The sequence below is a fragment of the Mercenaria mercenaria genome, chromosome 4 (genome assembly GCF_021730395.1).
Source record: "Mercenaria mercenaria strain notata chromosome 4, MADL_Memer_1, whole genome shotgun sequence".
Classification (NCBI taxonomy): domain Eukaryota; kingdom Metazoa; phylum Mollusca; class Bivalvia; order Venerida; family Veneridae; genus Mercenaria; species Mercenaria mercenaria.
This window is the reverse complement of record NC_069364.1, coordinates 57810169-57824936: the sequence shown is the minus strand read 5'-3', so window position 1 is coordinate 57824936 and position 14768 is coordinate 57810169. Positions and strand designations below refer to the sequence as shown.

Here is a 14768-nt window from a genome sequence, read left to right as displayed (position 1 = left end):
GACAAAGGCTGGGATTGATTTTGGGGTTTCTGGGGTCAAGGTCAAGGTCACTGTTGCTTAAAATAGAAAAAGGGTTTCCGGTCAATAACTTTTGTTTCGGTAAATATATTTGAATAAAACTGGGTATGTATGTAGCTTATATCAAGACAAAGGCTGGGATTGACTTTGGGGTTTCTGGGGTCAAGGTCAAGGTCACTGTTACTTAAAATAGAAAAAGGGTTTCGGGTCAATAACTTAACTGAGGAATGAGCTATCATGATGAAACTTGGTGTATAGAAAACTTATATAAAGTTGTAGCTTGGGATTGATTTTGGGGTTTCTGGGATCAAGGTCAAGGTCATTGTTACTAAAAATAGGGTTAGGGTTAGGTTAGGGTTAGGGTTAGTATATCTTCTACATGCATGGAGGGATTTTGATGAATGTTGGCACAATTTTTCACCATCATGAGATGGAGTGTCATGCACAAGAACCAGGTCCCTAGGTCTAAGGTCAAGGTCACACTTAGAGGTCAAAGGATACAAGAATGAAAACTTTGTCCGGAGCATTTCTTCTTCATGCATAGAGGGATTTTGATGTAACTTGGCACAATTATACACCATCATGAGACGAAGTGTCTTGCGCAGTTCCCTTCTTTAGAATTACTTCCCTTTGTTGTTACTATAGCTTATATTGTAACTTTTTCATTACTAGACGTAGGGAAAAATCGAGACCACTTTTCTGTAGTACAACATGCATGTTACATCCAATTTTGAGGTGTATTTTGACCAATCTCTACCTGGTAAGGATTTCTGTGTGGACTTTTTTTTTTGTATTTTTTTTTTTTTTTTTTTTTTTTTTTTTTTTTAAGATTAACTTCCCTTAGTTGTTACAAAAAAATTTATTTTTAACTTTTTTTAATTAAAACCCGTGGGGGAAAAAACCAAGACTACTTTTTTTTGTACAACATAGTTTTTACTTTTTCAAATTTTAAGGTGTTTTTAAGGTATCTTCCCGGGTAAGGATTTTTTTTTTTTGTGGACAAAAAAACTTAACAATGAACTAAACAACCAAAAATTAAAAATTACTCTGAAAATACAGGTGCTAGAGTAAAGAAATTTGCTTTGAGGGGATATTGTGAATTTCTGCACTCTTGTTTATTTTTTATGAAAAGTGTTGAAAACCTGGTTTGTGGCTTTCCGCGTTTTCTTGTTCAAACATATCATCTGTATTCACCAATTTGTTTTGGTACAAGGAAAATTGGAAAAAATAAACTCGTTTGGATGTGAGATATTTTTTTATAATTTATGTTCAGTAATTTTTTAATCTCTGTATCTACATCATGTCTTTTTCCATAAAATTTTTGAAAAAACATCTTGTTTTTTTTTCCACTCATGGGCTTATTTGATTTTTGTCGAGCCCGCTAATTGGGGTGATAAATATGTCCCCGTTTTTTGGGGATGGCGTGCACTTGTTTTTATTTGGCATGATTTTTGCCTAAAATGAAGGCTGTCGGCCAAAAAACCTATGTTCCCCTACTAAAAGGTCGGTCAAGGGGGAGGTCAAGGTAAAATTGAAGTTTTCCAGAGTATTTCTTTTCCCCATACAGGGTGGGTTTTGATGAAACTTGGCATGAATGTTCACCTTTGGGGAGGGAGTGTCTTGCACAAAAACCAGGCCCTGGTCCAAGGTAAAGGTCTATTTAAACCCCGGGCAGGCTCGACTTTTTGGGGCCTTGGGGCATACGGGTATTTTTTTTTTGTTCTTCTCAATCATGAATGCCAATTTTACATTTTTCTAAATCATGAATCCAGTTTCTTTTGTCTAAAAATCATGAATTGCCGATAAAAATTTCATATTAAAGATTTTTTCTGCCTAGTCTTTTTTAAGTGCCAGATCTACATTTTGTTTAAGTTCCTAATCTTTAAAATTTTGCGTTAAAAAAAGGTAAAGCAGCTGGCAAAAATATAGAAAAAAGCATAATTACATCATTGGGAAAGCACTGCTTGCTTTTTGCAACGGCAAATCCGTCAAAACCTTAAAGGGAGGTAACAAAATAAAAATTCAGTGAATTTTACTTTTTAAATTTAAATTATTCAACATATGACAAAAACTTATGAAATAATCACCAAAAAAAGACAATACAAAAAAGTAAATAGCTTAGGGCCTCACCAGTTTAAAATTTGTTTTTTTGGGGTTTTGCCGGTTTTTTTCAAAAACAAAAAAAAAATTTATGTTGGTTTTTTGCTTGTCTCGCCCCTTAAAAAAAAAAAATCAAGCCAAATTTGTTGGGTGCGCTATTTTTAGGATAATGAATAATGCTTATAATCCGTCCAATTTTGTTCTAAAATGGAAAAATCACAATAAATACATTTCATCTAAAAATTATCATGATATTAAAATTTAGTTGCTTTTTAAAAAAGGTATTTTTCCCAGAAACCCTTTTTTGTTTTTACCAAATTGAGTTGCTACAAAAATGGGATTTATTTCATTAAAAATTTGGATGAAAACACACACTAATTATTTAATAAAAACAATCTAATTATTTTGGTAAGGGAAAATCGTATTTTTTTTTCGGGTTTTTTTCCTGCCCAAAATGATCATATTTGTTACTAAAGGGGGGGAGTGGGAATTTACATTAGGTTGTGTTCAAACAATTTAGATCTTCAATTTTTCCAGTCCTTGAGTAGAAAAAAGTCAGTGCACCCGTTTATCCCTTTTCGGACCTTCTGAACTTTGTTTTGTTAAAAAAGTTTAAATTTAAAAAAAAAGACTTCGTAAAGGGGGGCTAATGTCAATCTTTGAAAGTAACAGAGATTTTGGGCGCTATATAAATCTTTTCCCAAAAAATTCTAAGAAAAAAAGGGGGGTTTGGCGTAATGTCGGGATTTGGGAGATTGTTTTCCCTGGTGTGACTTTGATATAATAGTATTTTAATTTCATGTCAAAAGTTTTTGATAGAAACAGAGTTTTTGCTTCATAAAAAATTTTTAAAAACGGGAAAAGAAGCAAAAAAAATGCTCTTTTCATAGCGTATTTGGAAAACTTTCGAGTCATTTTTCAAAAAAAAAAAAATATATTTAAATTATTTTCTGCTCGCCGCCTCTATTTTTAAAGAAAAAAATCCGATTAACAACTTTTCAATTTGGTATGGCCTTATGTTCAAAACAAAACATGTGGCAGTCACACTGTAAGCAAAGCAATTATGAACCGTTAAATAGATATATTCTGTAAACGTAGAATGGAAATATATTGCAAATGACGTTTTCTCCTAAATTTGATGGACAAAGACCGTTCTTTAAAAAAAGCTCATATATTTGTTTCTTTTCAAAAGTATTTAGTTAAAGAAGACATGCATTAGCCTGACTAACTGCTGAGAAAAATGCAATTAAGACCAAATGAGTATTTTTCCCGGTAGTCTTTTTGCAAATTTAAAATAATTATGTTTATATCCATTTAATTTTTTTTTCTCTGAAAAGCATACAAAGTTGTAATTCCATCAAAACGAGATAATTCTTCTTTTAACATAATTTTAAAAAAAAATGGTTTGTGGCTATGCGGGGTTTTAAAACCCCAAAATGCCTTTTCCCTTGAACCCCCAAAAGCTATTTTTGGGCCGTTAAACCCCCAAAATTTGTCTTTTTGCTCGACAAAAGAGAATTGGCCCCTAATTTTTTTTCATCAACACAAAAACATTAGAAAATTTTACTGGAATTTTTTAAAACTTGCCACGGGGTTTCATGTATATTTGAACTTAAAAATGAAAATTTTTCCCCCGGAGGGGGTCGCATTGTCCGGCTGTGCGTTTTTGGCATTTTCCCCGTGTTAATTCTTGCTGGGCGTAACTTCATAGGGGGATTTGAAAATAATTTGACACAGATGTTAACCATATTAAGGTGTGGGTCTCTCAGGTCAAAGTCAAGGTTACAGAATAATGTGTTTTTTTTTTTTCCCGTGTCCTTTTTGGAGCATTTTTCACAAAAAGTGACAGCTTTTTTTTCCTTATAAATGGGGCCCCTTTTTTGTGCCTGCATTTTTTTCTTACCCCCCTTTTTGGATGCTCTAATGTGTTGGAAAACACAGGTGACAAGTACCTGGGCTACAGTAGGGGCCCATGACCCCAATGCCTTAAAGTTACTAAATTATAATGTTTCTTAGGAAAAAAATGACAAAAGCCTTTTTTGAAAAAAATTTTGCTCCTGTGAAAGACCCTGAGAAAGGTGATCAAAAACAGTTTGACATGACATTTGTGCATTGTTATTTCCGTATTTTTTTTTCTTTAAAACATTTTTCCCCTTTCAAGGGGTTGGCCGCCTTTTGGCAAAAAAAATTTTTCTTTCAAAAAAACCCTTTCTTTCAAAAAAAAAAAAATTCCAAACGCCCGCATCACGATGAGAACGGTACAAAGATTTGATTTCCCCCCCGAAAAACCCAAAACTTTTTTTCGCATCAAAGTCTCCCCCCTAAAACACATAAAGCTCACATGCGATTTTAAAAAATAACGTTTAACCGTTAAACAGACTAAACAAAAAAACTAACAAGACCGAAAAACTAGTTTCGTCCTACTTTTTTTTCTTAAAAATTTCTTTTTAAATTTTTTCGCTTTGGAAAATTACCTTCACCGCCATGATTTAAAAAAACCCTTTGACAAGAGGGGTGGTTGAAAAGAACTTTTTTCATTGGGGAGACTTTTAAACTTTTTAAAAACGTACGTAAAATAGAGATACCCGAATATAAAAGCACGGGCTACGAGGATTATTTACCAAATTAAAATAAATAAAATGGTAATAATTAAAGTAAAATTAAACCTTATTTTTAGTCTTGTTATTTTTACTTTACCCTATTCGGGCTGCTTCAGTGCTTTTTTTAACTGCGGGTGTACTTATTTTTTTTTATGGGGAGACTTCGGTGGAAAATGTGGGGGATTTTTTCGAGTGAGAATCAATCGTTCTATGCCGTTGCGGGGCCAAATCGTAAAGGGTTTTTGGAACGGGGTTTTTGAAGTAAAAACCCAGGTTTTTCTAAAAGTTTAAATCTTTTTGCCAAAAGGCGGCCAGAACCATGAAAGGAAATATTGTTTTAAAAAAAAAATATGGCCCTGGAAGCAATGCAATTAAAAACTGTTCTTGATCACCTTTTATGGCTCATTTTCCAGGAGCAAATTTTTTTCAAAACGGCTTTTTGTCATTTTTTCCCCTGGGAAAAAAACATTAAATTGTAGAAAATTTTAAAGGGGCATATGGCTATGGCCCCTACGTACCTGGGTTTCTTACTGCCCCCTGTTGTTGGAAGTGCATTTATTTTAGAAACCCTGGGCCCCCAAAAAGACAGGTGCTTATGCATGAAAACCCAGACGTTGAATCCGAAAGACGTTTGCAGTGAAATTGGAAAAAAAAATTCAGACTCAAAAATGCTTTCTAATTGAAAAAATTTTCGCGTTGTAGGTTTAAATTTGCCAAAATGGTAAAACTTCAAAGATATTTTTTTAATCCTTTTAAAATTTTGAAGGGCCGTGTTTTTTTCCCAAACCATATGGATTGACAAACCTGGGTTAAAGGATTCCCAACATTCCCTTTTCTGATTTCATTTAGCAAATTTTTTTGTTTTACATTTCGTAACAGAATTGTAGTGTTTGAGACACTTTAAATTTTTGTCGGTGGTCTGTTGTCAGCATGCATTGTCAGGAAAAAAGGTGGGTGCATCGGGGGAAAAAATTTGAAACGAGCTATGAAGGCAGTATCTCATGAGATAGCAAACTGCCAACACTGAACATTTTGAAAAATAAAAAAATCTGAGAAAAAATTATGCAAAAAAAACCCCAAAAGTTTCATCTATGTTTTTAGTTGATATTAAAAGAAAATGAAGCTATTCTACTCCCTAGGCAACCTTAAAAACCACGTAGGGTTTTAATTTTTTACATAAGGCCTATTGAGTAACTTTGCATGTTTTTTGGGTTGAAACTTCACAAAAAGGGTTTCTTTTCATACCCCCTCGCTTGGCGCTCACAGTAAAGGTAGTGCTAGGACGGTCCCCCGGTGTCGTATAATGTGCGGGTGGGGTATCATCCCGTGTCTGTGGCTTATTTCCAGGAGGCAGCAATAAAATTGGGGACTGTGCTCTCTGCTACAAGTAGACACCCTGTTTGTATGAGAAAAATTGTTGAAAAAAACGTTAAACCCCCCAAACACACACACACACACACACACAACCCACACGCATTAATTTTTAACCTGTTTCATAAAAAGTAAGTTGATTAAAAAGAATATGAATTGGCCCTTTTTATTTGAAAGTTTGGGGAACTTGATGCAGCTGGGTATACATAATTTTAAAAGTGGTAGAATGATACAGTCAGTAAAATGTAGATATCTAACCTCAGCTTAACTTTCTTTTGAAGCATTTTAGTTTGATAGTTTGGGGGTTGAGAAAATTTTATTAAAATTTTTACTGTTCAAAATTTCCACCATGGAAAAAAAAAAAGCTTAAAATCAATAAAACTATTTAAACAATCAAAATCAATGTTTTTTGCGTTGGAACCATAAACAAATATTCTTTTAAATCTTTTTTTTGGGGGGCGTAATTTGTAAAATAATTGGAATTTTTAATTTTAAAAAATTGTATTTGAGCATTGTTTTTTTTGGTTTTAAAAAAATTTAAAGTGTGGAATTAAAAAAATAAGGAAATTTTTGGCAGTTTTTTTTGTCCGGGGGAAAATGGGAAAGGGGGAATTAAAAGGTTTTACTGATAAAATGTGTGAAGCAAATTTCTTTGCTTAAATTCATACTTTTATATAGTCCCCCAAAATTTTTTAAAAATTTGAATCATTTTGTGGTTGTTGTTTAGTAAAAAGGTATTTCAGTTTTTTTTGTCAAAATTTCCATGGTTTTAGATAACCAAAGTCTTTTTTTCATGGTTTGTTTGTCTAAAAACACAGTTTGGGAATAACCCCCCGCGGGAAAAAACTTAATTTTTTTACATCAAACTTTTCGTAGAGCTTTTTTTGTGTCAAAATTTGACCCCCGCCGGGAAAACCAACAGGGCGGCCAAATACCAAACCCCCGCGCTCCCGGGTCTGGCAGGATCCTCTGTTCCAAAAAGTTTTTCTCCAACCAATGGCTTTTAAAACGAAAAGCTGGTCCACCAAAGTGCGGAGGCCCGGCTGGGAGGGCCTGGGGGGTCCAAAAACCCCATTTGGTTTTTCCCCGGCACGGCCTTTTAATTTTCTGAGCAACACAAATTTTCTATCAGGAAAATGATTGAACTAAGCCAAATTTAACGTACTTATTTAAGTATTGCGGGAAAAAACTTCCCGAAAACAAATTAAAAGGGGGGAAAACAAATATTTACGTTTTAAGCCCAATTTTTGTAGGATTAGGTCTTAAACAAAAAGTAGGCTGTAACAAAAGTTGGCATCAGTTTGAGTTTTAAAAGGGATTATTTCTAGATTTTCCCCTCAAATTCCAAAAAACCACCCCAAGTATTACAAGGGTTATGGAATTAAAACCCAAGCTTAACTGCAGTTCCTTGGTATAAACCAAAGTGTTTTTGTTTGGGGGAATCTACATGGCCCCGACCCAAAGTTGGAGAAAATTTTTTTTTATTAGAACACGAAAACAGTTTTAAGGAAAATTAAGAAAAAGAAAAAATAAAAGCAAAAAAAAGGGAAAGTTTTGCAAAAAAAAAATTTTACATTTTCAAATTCCCCCTTACAAAGGGGGAAACCGAACCCGGAGAAGTAGAGCTTTTTAAGCCCGGAAACTTGAAAATTATGAAGTCACTTTTGGGCAACCTCAACTTTGCCATCGTACTTTCCCAACTTACAGGGGTTTCCCAAAAAAGGCCCCATGTTTTTGGGGGAAGGACACATGCGGAATTTTTGGAAAAAAATTCCCCGTAATAAATTTTTTCAAACGTTAGAAAGCAGTGTCCTGTGAAACAGATTATGGAAAAAATAATCAAAGCACCTTGCTTGAGGAGTTTTTTCCCTTGAAATCATTTGGGAAAAAATCCGGTTTCAAGGGGAAAACCCTAACCCAAGCGGGACCTTTATTAAAATTTTATTTTTTCGTTTTCTAAAAGAAACGTGTTCAAAACAAATTTGAAACAAATATTAGGGAAATTTTGCCCCACCCAAAGAAACTCGCAAGGGGCTTTAATACTGGGCCCAAATAATGAGCGGTTTTTCTTGCGGCCGAAATTAGGCCCTTGCATTATGAAAAATTTGGGGAAAAAAACATTGACCCCCTAACGAATTTTTTCCGGGGTTCACCGAAAATTGGGCACAATGTTTAGGTTTGTTCTTGGTCTTCCCAAATCCTTTAGGAGGATCGAAATTTCCAAAGAAAAACGACGAAATTTCCCATTTAAACTTGAGCATTCTACCAAAGTCACCCAAAAAAGGGGCCAAAAAGCTCAAGCATTTTTATAAACACGCAACGGGGTTTTTAAAAAACAGGCAAAAATTTTTTAAAAACCCAAAAAAAAAAAAAGTGGGGAAAGAGTTTAAAAAAGCAATAAAGGGTTTTTTTACCAAAACAGCATGTTTTTTCTATCAATCGATGCAAGGCATTTTTCAAAAACCCCAAAAAAAAACACTAATGAATGGCTTCTGGTTTGTAGTTAAAAAATATCAACCCAAAGGGCAAAAACCATAACAAAACTATTGACAGGCATCCACTCAATAATGAATAAAAATTAATTTTTCACAATTTCAATGTAAATTTTTGAAAATTGAATGTAGACAGTCTTACACAAACGGGGACATGGCATATTTTTAAGGACATGTAAAAATAGTTTTTTTTACTAAACCCCGCAAAGTATTTTTACAAAACAGTCAAACATCAAATTTCATACTGTGAAAACATTAAAATTCGTGGGGGACAATTTTTTGTGGTTTCGTGATTTAGTCAAAACCCCAAATAAACCCAAAGAACAATAAAAAATTTTCCTTTCATTTTATTTCGAAATTGAAATCCCAAATTCTTCCCATAAATTGCTGTTTTGACCAAAACCCCGAGAAACCCATGCCCACGAAATTAAAAGATTTTATAGTACAACAAAGCAAAAGCTTTCTTCATGCAAAACATTTTTTACAAAAATTGTTTTTAATACCTCACTGAACTGAAAATTTAATGGGAGCTATTATAAAGATTCATGGTCCAGTGTCCCTATCTGTTTTACAATTTTTCATAACATCATCTTTGAAACTATTGGGCAAATTACACCAAACTTGGTTTGTAAATATGGCGGTCCCCCCATCAAAATTTTTAAAATGGTTTATCTTGACCCTTTTACAGCCTTTTTATAAAAAGCAAAAACCTTTGAATTATTTTTCTCATGAATGCTTGATGGTCTTCTCAAACTTGGTTGTAATTATTTTTTATGTTCTCTTTCAAATTTTTTTTTTGGGGGCAGTTTGGGACTTTTAAGAGTACTACAGCAAAAAATAAAAAAAATCCTTTAAAAAACTTTTGTCATGATTTTAAAAGAAATTTGTCTGTGGGATTATTATAAAGGGCCTTCCTTTTTTTTTTAAAAAGGGGGCACAACCAATTTTAGGGGCTTCTAACAAAAGAGATCTACTTTTTAAAGACTTCTGTCATGAACCCCTTATAAATCTTTCAAAAACTTGTCTTAAGTGTCATACAGAATAATTTGGTTTTAAAACAATGCCTGAAAGGAAATATTAAATACCCTGTCAAAATTTTATAAAAATGTATTTTTAAAACAAAATGTTTTAGTTTCATTTGCAGTGTTGAGTGCATCCCTTGAAATATCATTGCTGGCAGATTCAAGAAATCAGTCATTTGTAGACTGTCGGGAAATGTTTGCCATCATGTAAATTTGCCTGTCTATGTAACTTATATCTGAAGATTGCATTTTGTATTAAGAGATGGAATTTGTTTCAGTTCTTTCAAGACAATCATCTTACCGGGAAGAAATTGTTGCAATTCTGAGTCTATAAATTCTAAGTAAAATAACAATTTCAAAATGTTTCAGTTTGTCTGGCATGTTCAATCTGCTGATGTAAAAAAAAAATGGTATAAAGTTATTGTTCTCTTTCCAAATTGGAAAGAAAACGGTTCCCCCCAAGAAAAAATAAAAATTCCAAATTTTTCATATAAATTCTTGGTGAAATTTTAAAAAAACTGTATTTTTTGGAAATTATTTGGTTATTCATTTTTGGGGTTTGACAGACGCAGCAATAGTTGTCATTTGAATTTTTTTTTAACCCCCTTGCGATGACCATTTAAAAAAAAGGGTTTATCGGGGAATTTGGGCATGTGCATTGCTTTCCGGTCCATATTTTTTTTTTTTCCCAAAAAATTTCTTTTCATGCTGGTGTCTTTTGGGCAAGTGAAACTCTTTCAGAAAAATTTACCAACCCCGTTTAAAGTTTTTTCACAAAGTGATCAAAGGCTATGAAGCGGTAGTTTTTTTTCTACCCTGAAAGTAACTTGTGTAATGCTATCTGTTTTCAGGGAAAAAGGGGAACCCTTTAAAAGATTTGTTGACATAAAAAAACATTTTTTTTATATGATATTAATTATCTTTTACTCATGCAGAGCCCGATAAATTTTAGTTAAAGGGTTTTTACCCCCCGTTTTTTTTTTTTTAAAAGGGTTTTTTTCCTGTATTTTTTAAAAGGGTTTATGAATTTTAAATGGTATTTCATCTCGAAGTCTTTAAAAGGGGAATATAAAAAACTTTTTGTTTGTATAATTTTTCCCGGGAAATTTATGTGCTCAGCTGATGCCTTTGCGCCAAATTTAGCCCTTTTCCTGAATATTTTTTGAGCATTATTCTATAGTTTTAAAAAATTTTTTTTATTATGCAAACTAACTTCATCTTATCTACATTTAATTTCATTACTGCCCTGCGTCTTTCAACAGTTTTGATATTTTGATGCAAAAGCTTTTATGCCCCCCAAGGGGGGCTTTGTTTTTTAATTGTTCCTCCTTTTGTTTTGGCCAGAGTTTTTTTATTTTTCGTTTTACGGGAGCGCCGGTCCTAAATTATTGCAAAAGTGGAATAAAATTAAATTCTTTTTCCCGAGTTTTATTTTATTTTTTCCGCCGGTCGGTTGTTTACAGCCCAAAGAAAATAAAATTAGTATATTTTCACCTGGACGAAATTTCACAGGAAGGGATTTTAACTGGTGCAAAATATGTGTTTTCCCGTACATTTATCGGCATTGACAGGGTGTAAAATTTTCCACTCGCTGCTCGCATTGGCGAGTTAAGTCTGTGTAGGACGAGTGGACCTCGCTGTGTACTCGACCGATCGGGCGAGTGGTTTTTATTACGCCCTTTTACTTTCCCAAAAATTCAGAAATTACATCTACAAACGTCAACAAATTTTGGGTGATGGTTCAGTCTCTACCTGGATTGACTGGGAAAACAGATAAAGATATCAAAACGGTAATTTTCCTTTCCACAAGCCGTGGTGCCCTATCGTAAACATCTAATTTACATGGGACACGTACACAAAAACGTGCGTAAGTGCATTCAATTTTTTAATATTTTCGCTTCAAGTTTTCAACACCCCCTTGGAAATAATACTTTTTGATTCTATAATGATTTTAATAAGATATCGACAGAAAATGTAGGCAAAATTCTATAAAAACGGTCGAATTTTCATATAATCATTTGTAAAAATTCAAAACAGCGCGATCTTAGTTACTGATTTCTTTCTAAAAGTAAATAAATGATGAATATATGGGCTTAAAAATTCAGACTTTTGACCAGAAAGTACAAAAAACAGAATAAAAAATTTTAAATAATGAAAAAGCGGGCTGCGATTACAATACTGGAGAAAGACGATTTTTGGCAAACAGATTTCTGTTAGTGCGGCAGAATAGGTTACGGACCTCGTGAACGTAAGTAGAAATGCGATTTTAAAATAAAGCAATGTGATGTCACTGCGGTTTTTAATAAGTTTTAAATGAATCTTTGTACATGTATTTTTTGGGACCAACAAATTTAAAAGTTTTTCTTGTCAAACAATAATGTAAATTCCTTGAGGGCAAATAGGTCACAGAGGTAGGATACCCATTTTAGTAACTATTGTTTGAGACATTTCCCTTTTTATACGGGATATTAGCACATTCGCTTTTGATAACAATTAAAGAAGAAAATTTTTTATTGATTTCTATTTCTCAGCAATTTTAAGAACCGATGCGGTTCGATCAGACAGTGTTTGTGTCACATGGCGCGAAAAAATGACGTAATGGCATGACAATCTCGAGCAAAAATACCGCTTGATCTCCGCTTCAGATGTCAAGATATGACACACTTCTTTTAGCTCTTAGGGGGGTGTAAATTGATCATGAAAACAAGGTCAACATTACTTGGGTTATCACTGAATAATTTCCCGATAATCTTTAACGTTTTTTTTTTTCTTTTTTCCTCGGGTGGATGGACGATGATTGTGTCCAAATTTTTTAGACACTTTTAAAAAATATATATTTTTCGGGAAATAATACTATTGTACATAATACTCCTTTCATAAAAGTGACAGTATTAAAAGTATTAATTGTCTAAAGATTGTTTTCTCACATTTTGTTTTCAATAGATTAAATTACAAGTTGGCCATTAGAAAGGTAATACAATATCAAAGGTGCTTTGACATTAAATTTTATTCAAAACATTAGTTGTTTGCAGAACAAATAAATGTTTTGTAACAGCAGATTGTTTTTACATTATTATTTCAATGGTGACCCTCACACTTTACACAGGCTTGGGATGTCTGGCTTTAAAGCAGCTGGTAGTGTTGGCAAAATCTCAGACAGATGGTCCATTCTTTTGTAACTTTGATGAATTCTAAGTGTATAAAGAATAATAAAGAATACTTTTTATTGGAGACAATACTTTGACAAAAAGTGATGCAACTTCAGTACTTGAACTTAGTGTAGTAAAAAAAGGGGTGAAAAATTACAGAAGCAACTTCAGTACTTGATCTAAGTGTATTAAAAAGGTGCAAATTACAGAGTTAAATGAGGTAAATTTTCAGATTACTTTTTGCTAGATTTTTCTTTCGTTTTTCATCTCTGAAAAAAAATCTTGCCTCTGCACTGTGACTGTTTTCAAAGTTATTAAATACTTTATTTTGCTGATAAAATCCAGTGTATTATGAGTGGCATAAACTGTAAAGTTAGCTCATTAAAGATGATTTTGGGTTTGAAAGATACAATAAGTAAATTATTATGTATAAAAAGCGAGGTTACACAGCAGATGATGCAAGCAAACCAAACCACCAAAACTACTACACTACATTTAACCCACTTTATACCAGACGTGTTTAGTCTCTACTTGCTGTCACTGAAATTTACTGTGGTGTTGTAACAGAAAAAAAATAATTTTGGTCTTCCACTTAAATAAGAAAAACAAGCTTTCTAAATTTTTAAAAGATTTGGGCCAGTGTGAGTTACAGTGCCTGAAGCAGTTTATTCACAAGCATGCGTGAAAATTTTATTCAATGTTCATCCTGTATAAATGGCTTTTATAGTCTTAAAACATAACAATACATCACAATATTAAATATTGGACACAAACGCAAGTAAACAAAACTTGAAACGAAAGTTCATCAAAAAAAAAAAAATCTTAAAAATTCTATTTTATTTTTATTTTTTTCCGAGATGCTCACTTTCAAGCTTTTTATTTTTATTTTTATTCCCTCCTCCCCCTGCTCATTTTTCAAAAATCTCCCGTAAAACGAAAGATAAAAAAACTCTGGCCTTAGTTAGTTCGTCACAATGTTAACTTTTTGCAGGAAGGCACTTTACTCGCGAACCACTGCACCCAGGACCTTCAAACTTCACATGCTTATAGTACTTATTGATACACCACCCCTACTGACTTTGGGGTCACCAGGTCAAAGGTCAAGGTCACAGGGGCCAATGTTAACTTTTCGCATGAAGCCACTTTACTCGCGAACCACTGCACCAGGACCTTCAAAACTTCACATGTGATAGTACTTAATGAGTAACCACCCTACTGACTTTGGGTCACCAGGGTGAAAGGTCAAGGTCACAGGGGCCAATGTTAACTTTTTGCATGAAGGCACTTTACTCGCGAACCCCCTGCACCCAGGACCTTCAAACTTCACATGCTGATAGTACTTATTGAGTAACCATCCTACAGACTTTGGGGTCACCAGTCAAAGGTCAAGGTCACAGGGGCCAACATTAACTTTTTGCATGAAGGCACTTTACTCGCGAACCACTTCACCCAGGGGGCCTTCAACTTTACATGCTGACAGTGTTTTATGAGTACACCAAGCCTACTGACTTTGGGGGGCACCAGGTCAAAGGTCAAGGTCACGGGGCCAAAATTAATTTTTTGCATGAAGGGGACTTTACATGCTAACCACTGCCACCCCGGACCTTAAAACTTCAATGCTTATTGTATTTTTGAGTACACCAACCCCACCGACTTTGGGATCACCAGGTCAAAGGTCAAGGTGCTGCGGGGGCATTTGTCACCATTAGTGACAGCTCTTGTTTTTTTTAGCTCACCTGTCACATTATATTGATGAACTACAGTAGGATATTAACGCTATGATTGATTGAAGTTTGACAGGCAAGTAGGCGGAGTTAATCATGGATTTATCAGTAATTTACAATTAGGTATTATAGGCTGTGTGTGCATCAAGTTTTACAACTTTAAGTAAACAGATTACAACAGCAGGGCATAGACAACTTTTGGGAACAGGTACCCATACCCTCAGGAAGGGGAGTTTTTCGTCATTTTAAGACAAAAATGAAAGGTTTTATATATACTTCTTTTCACACTTAT

The 14768-nt window shown here is 33.8% G+C and overlaps 1 protein-coding gene across 1 annotated transcript in view; it reads left to right on the top strand.

Moving 5' to 3' along the window:
• LOC123551836 (mannosyl-oligosaccharide 1,2-alpha-mannosidase IB-like) overlaps nucleotides 1–14768 on the top strand; it is a 58769-nt gene that overhangs the window by 21897 nt on the left and 22104 nt on the right. The window contains 2 exon segments of the mRNA XM_053542222.1: nucleotides 5598–5655; nucleotides 11563–11577. Of these exon segments, the coding sequence (XP_053398197.1) occupies nucleotides 5598–5655; nucleotides 11563–11577 (73 nt within the window).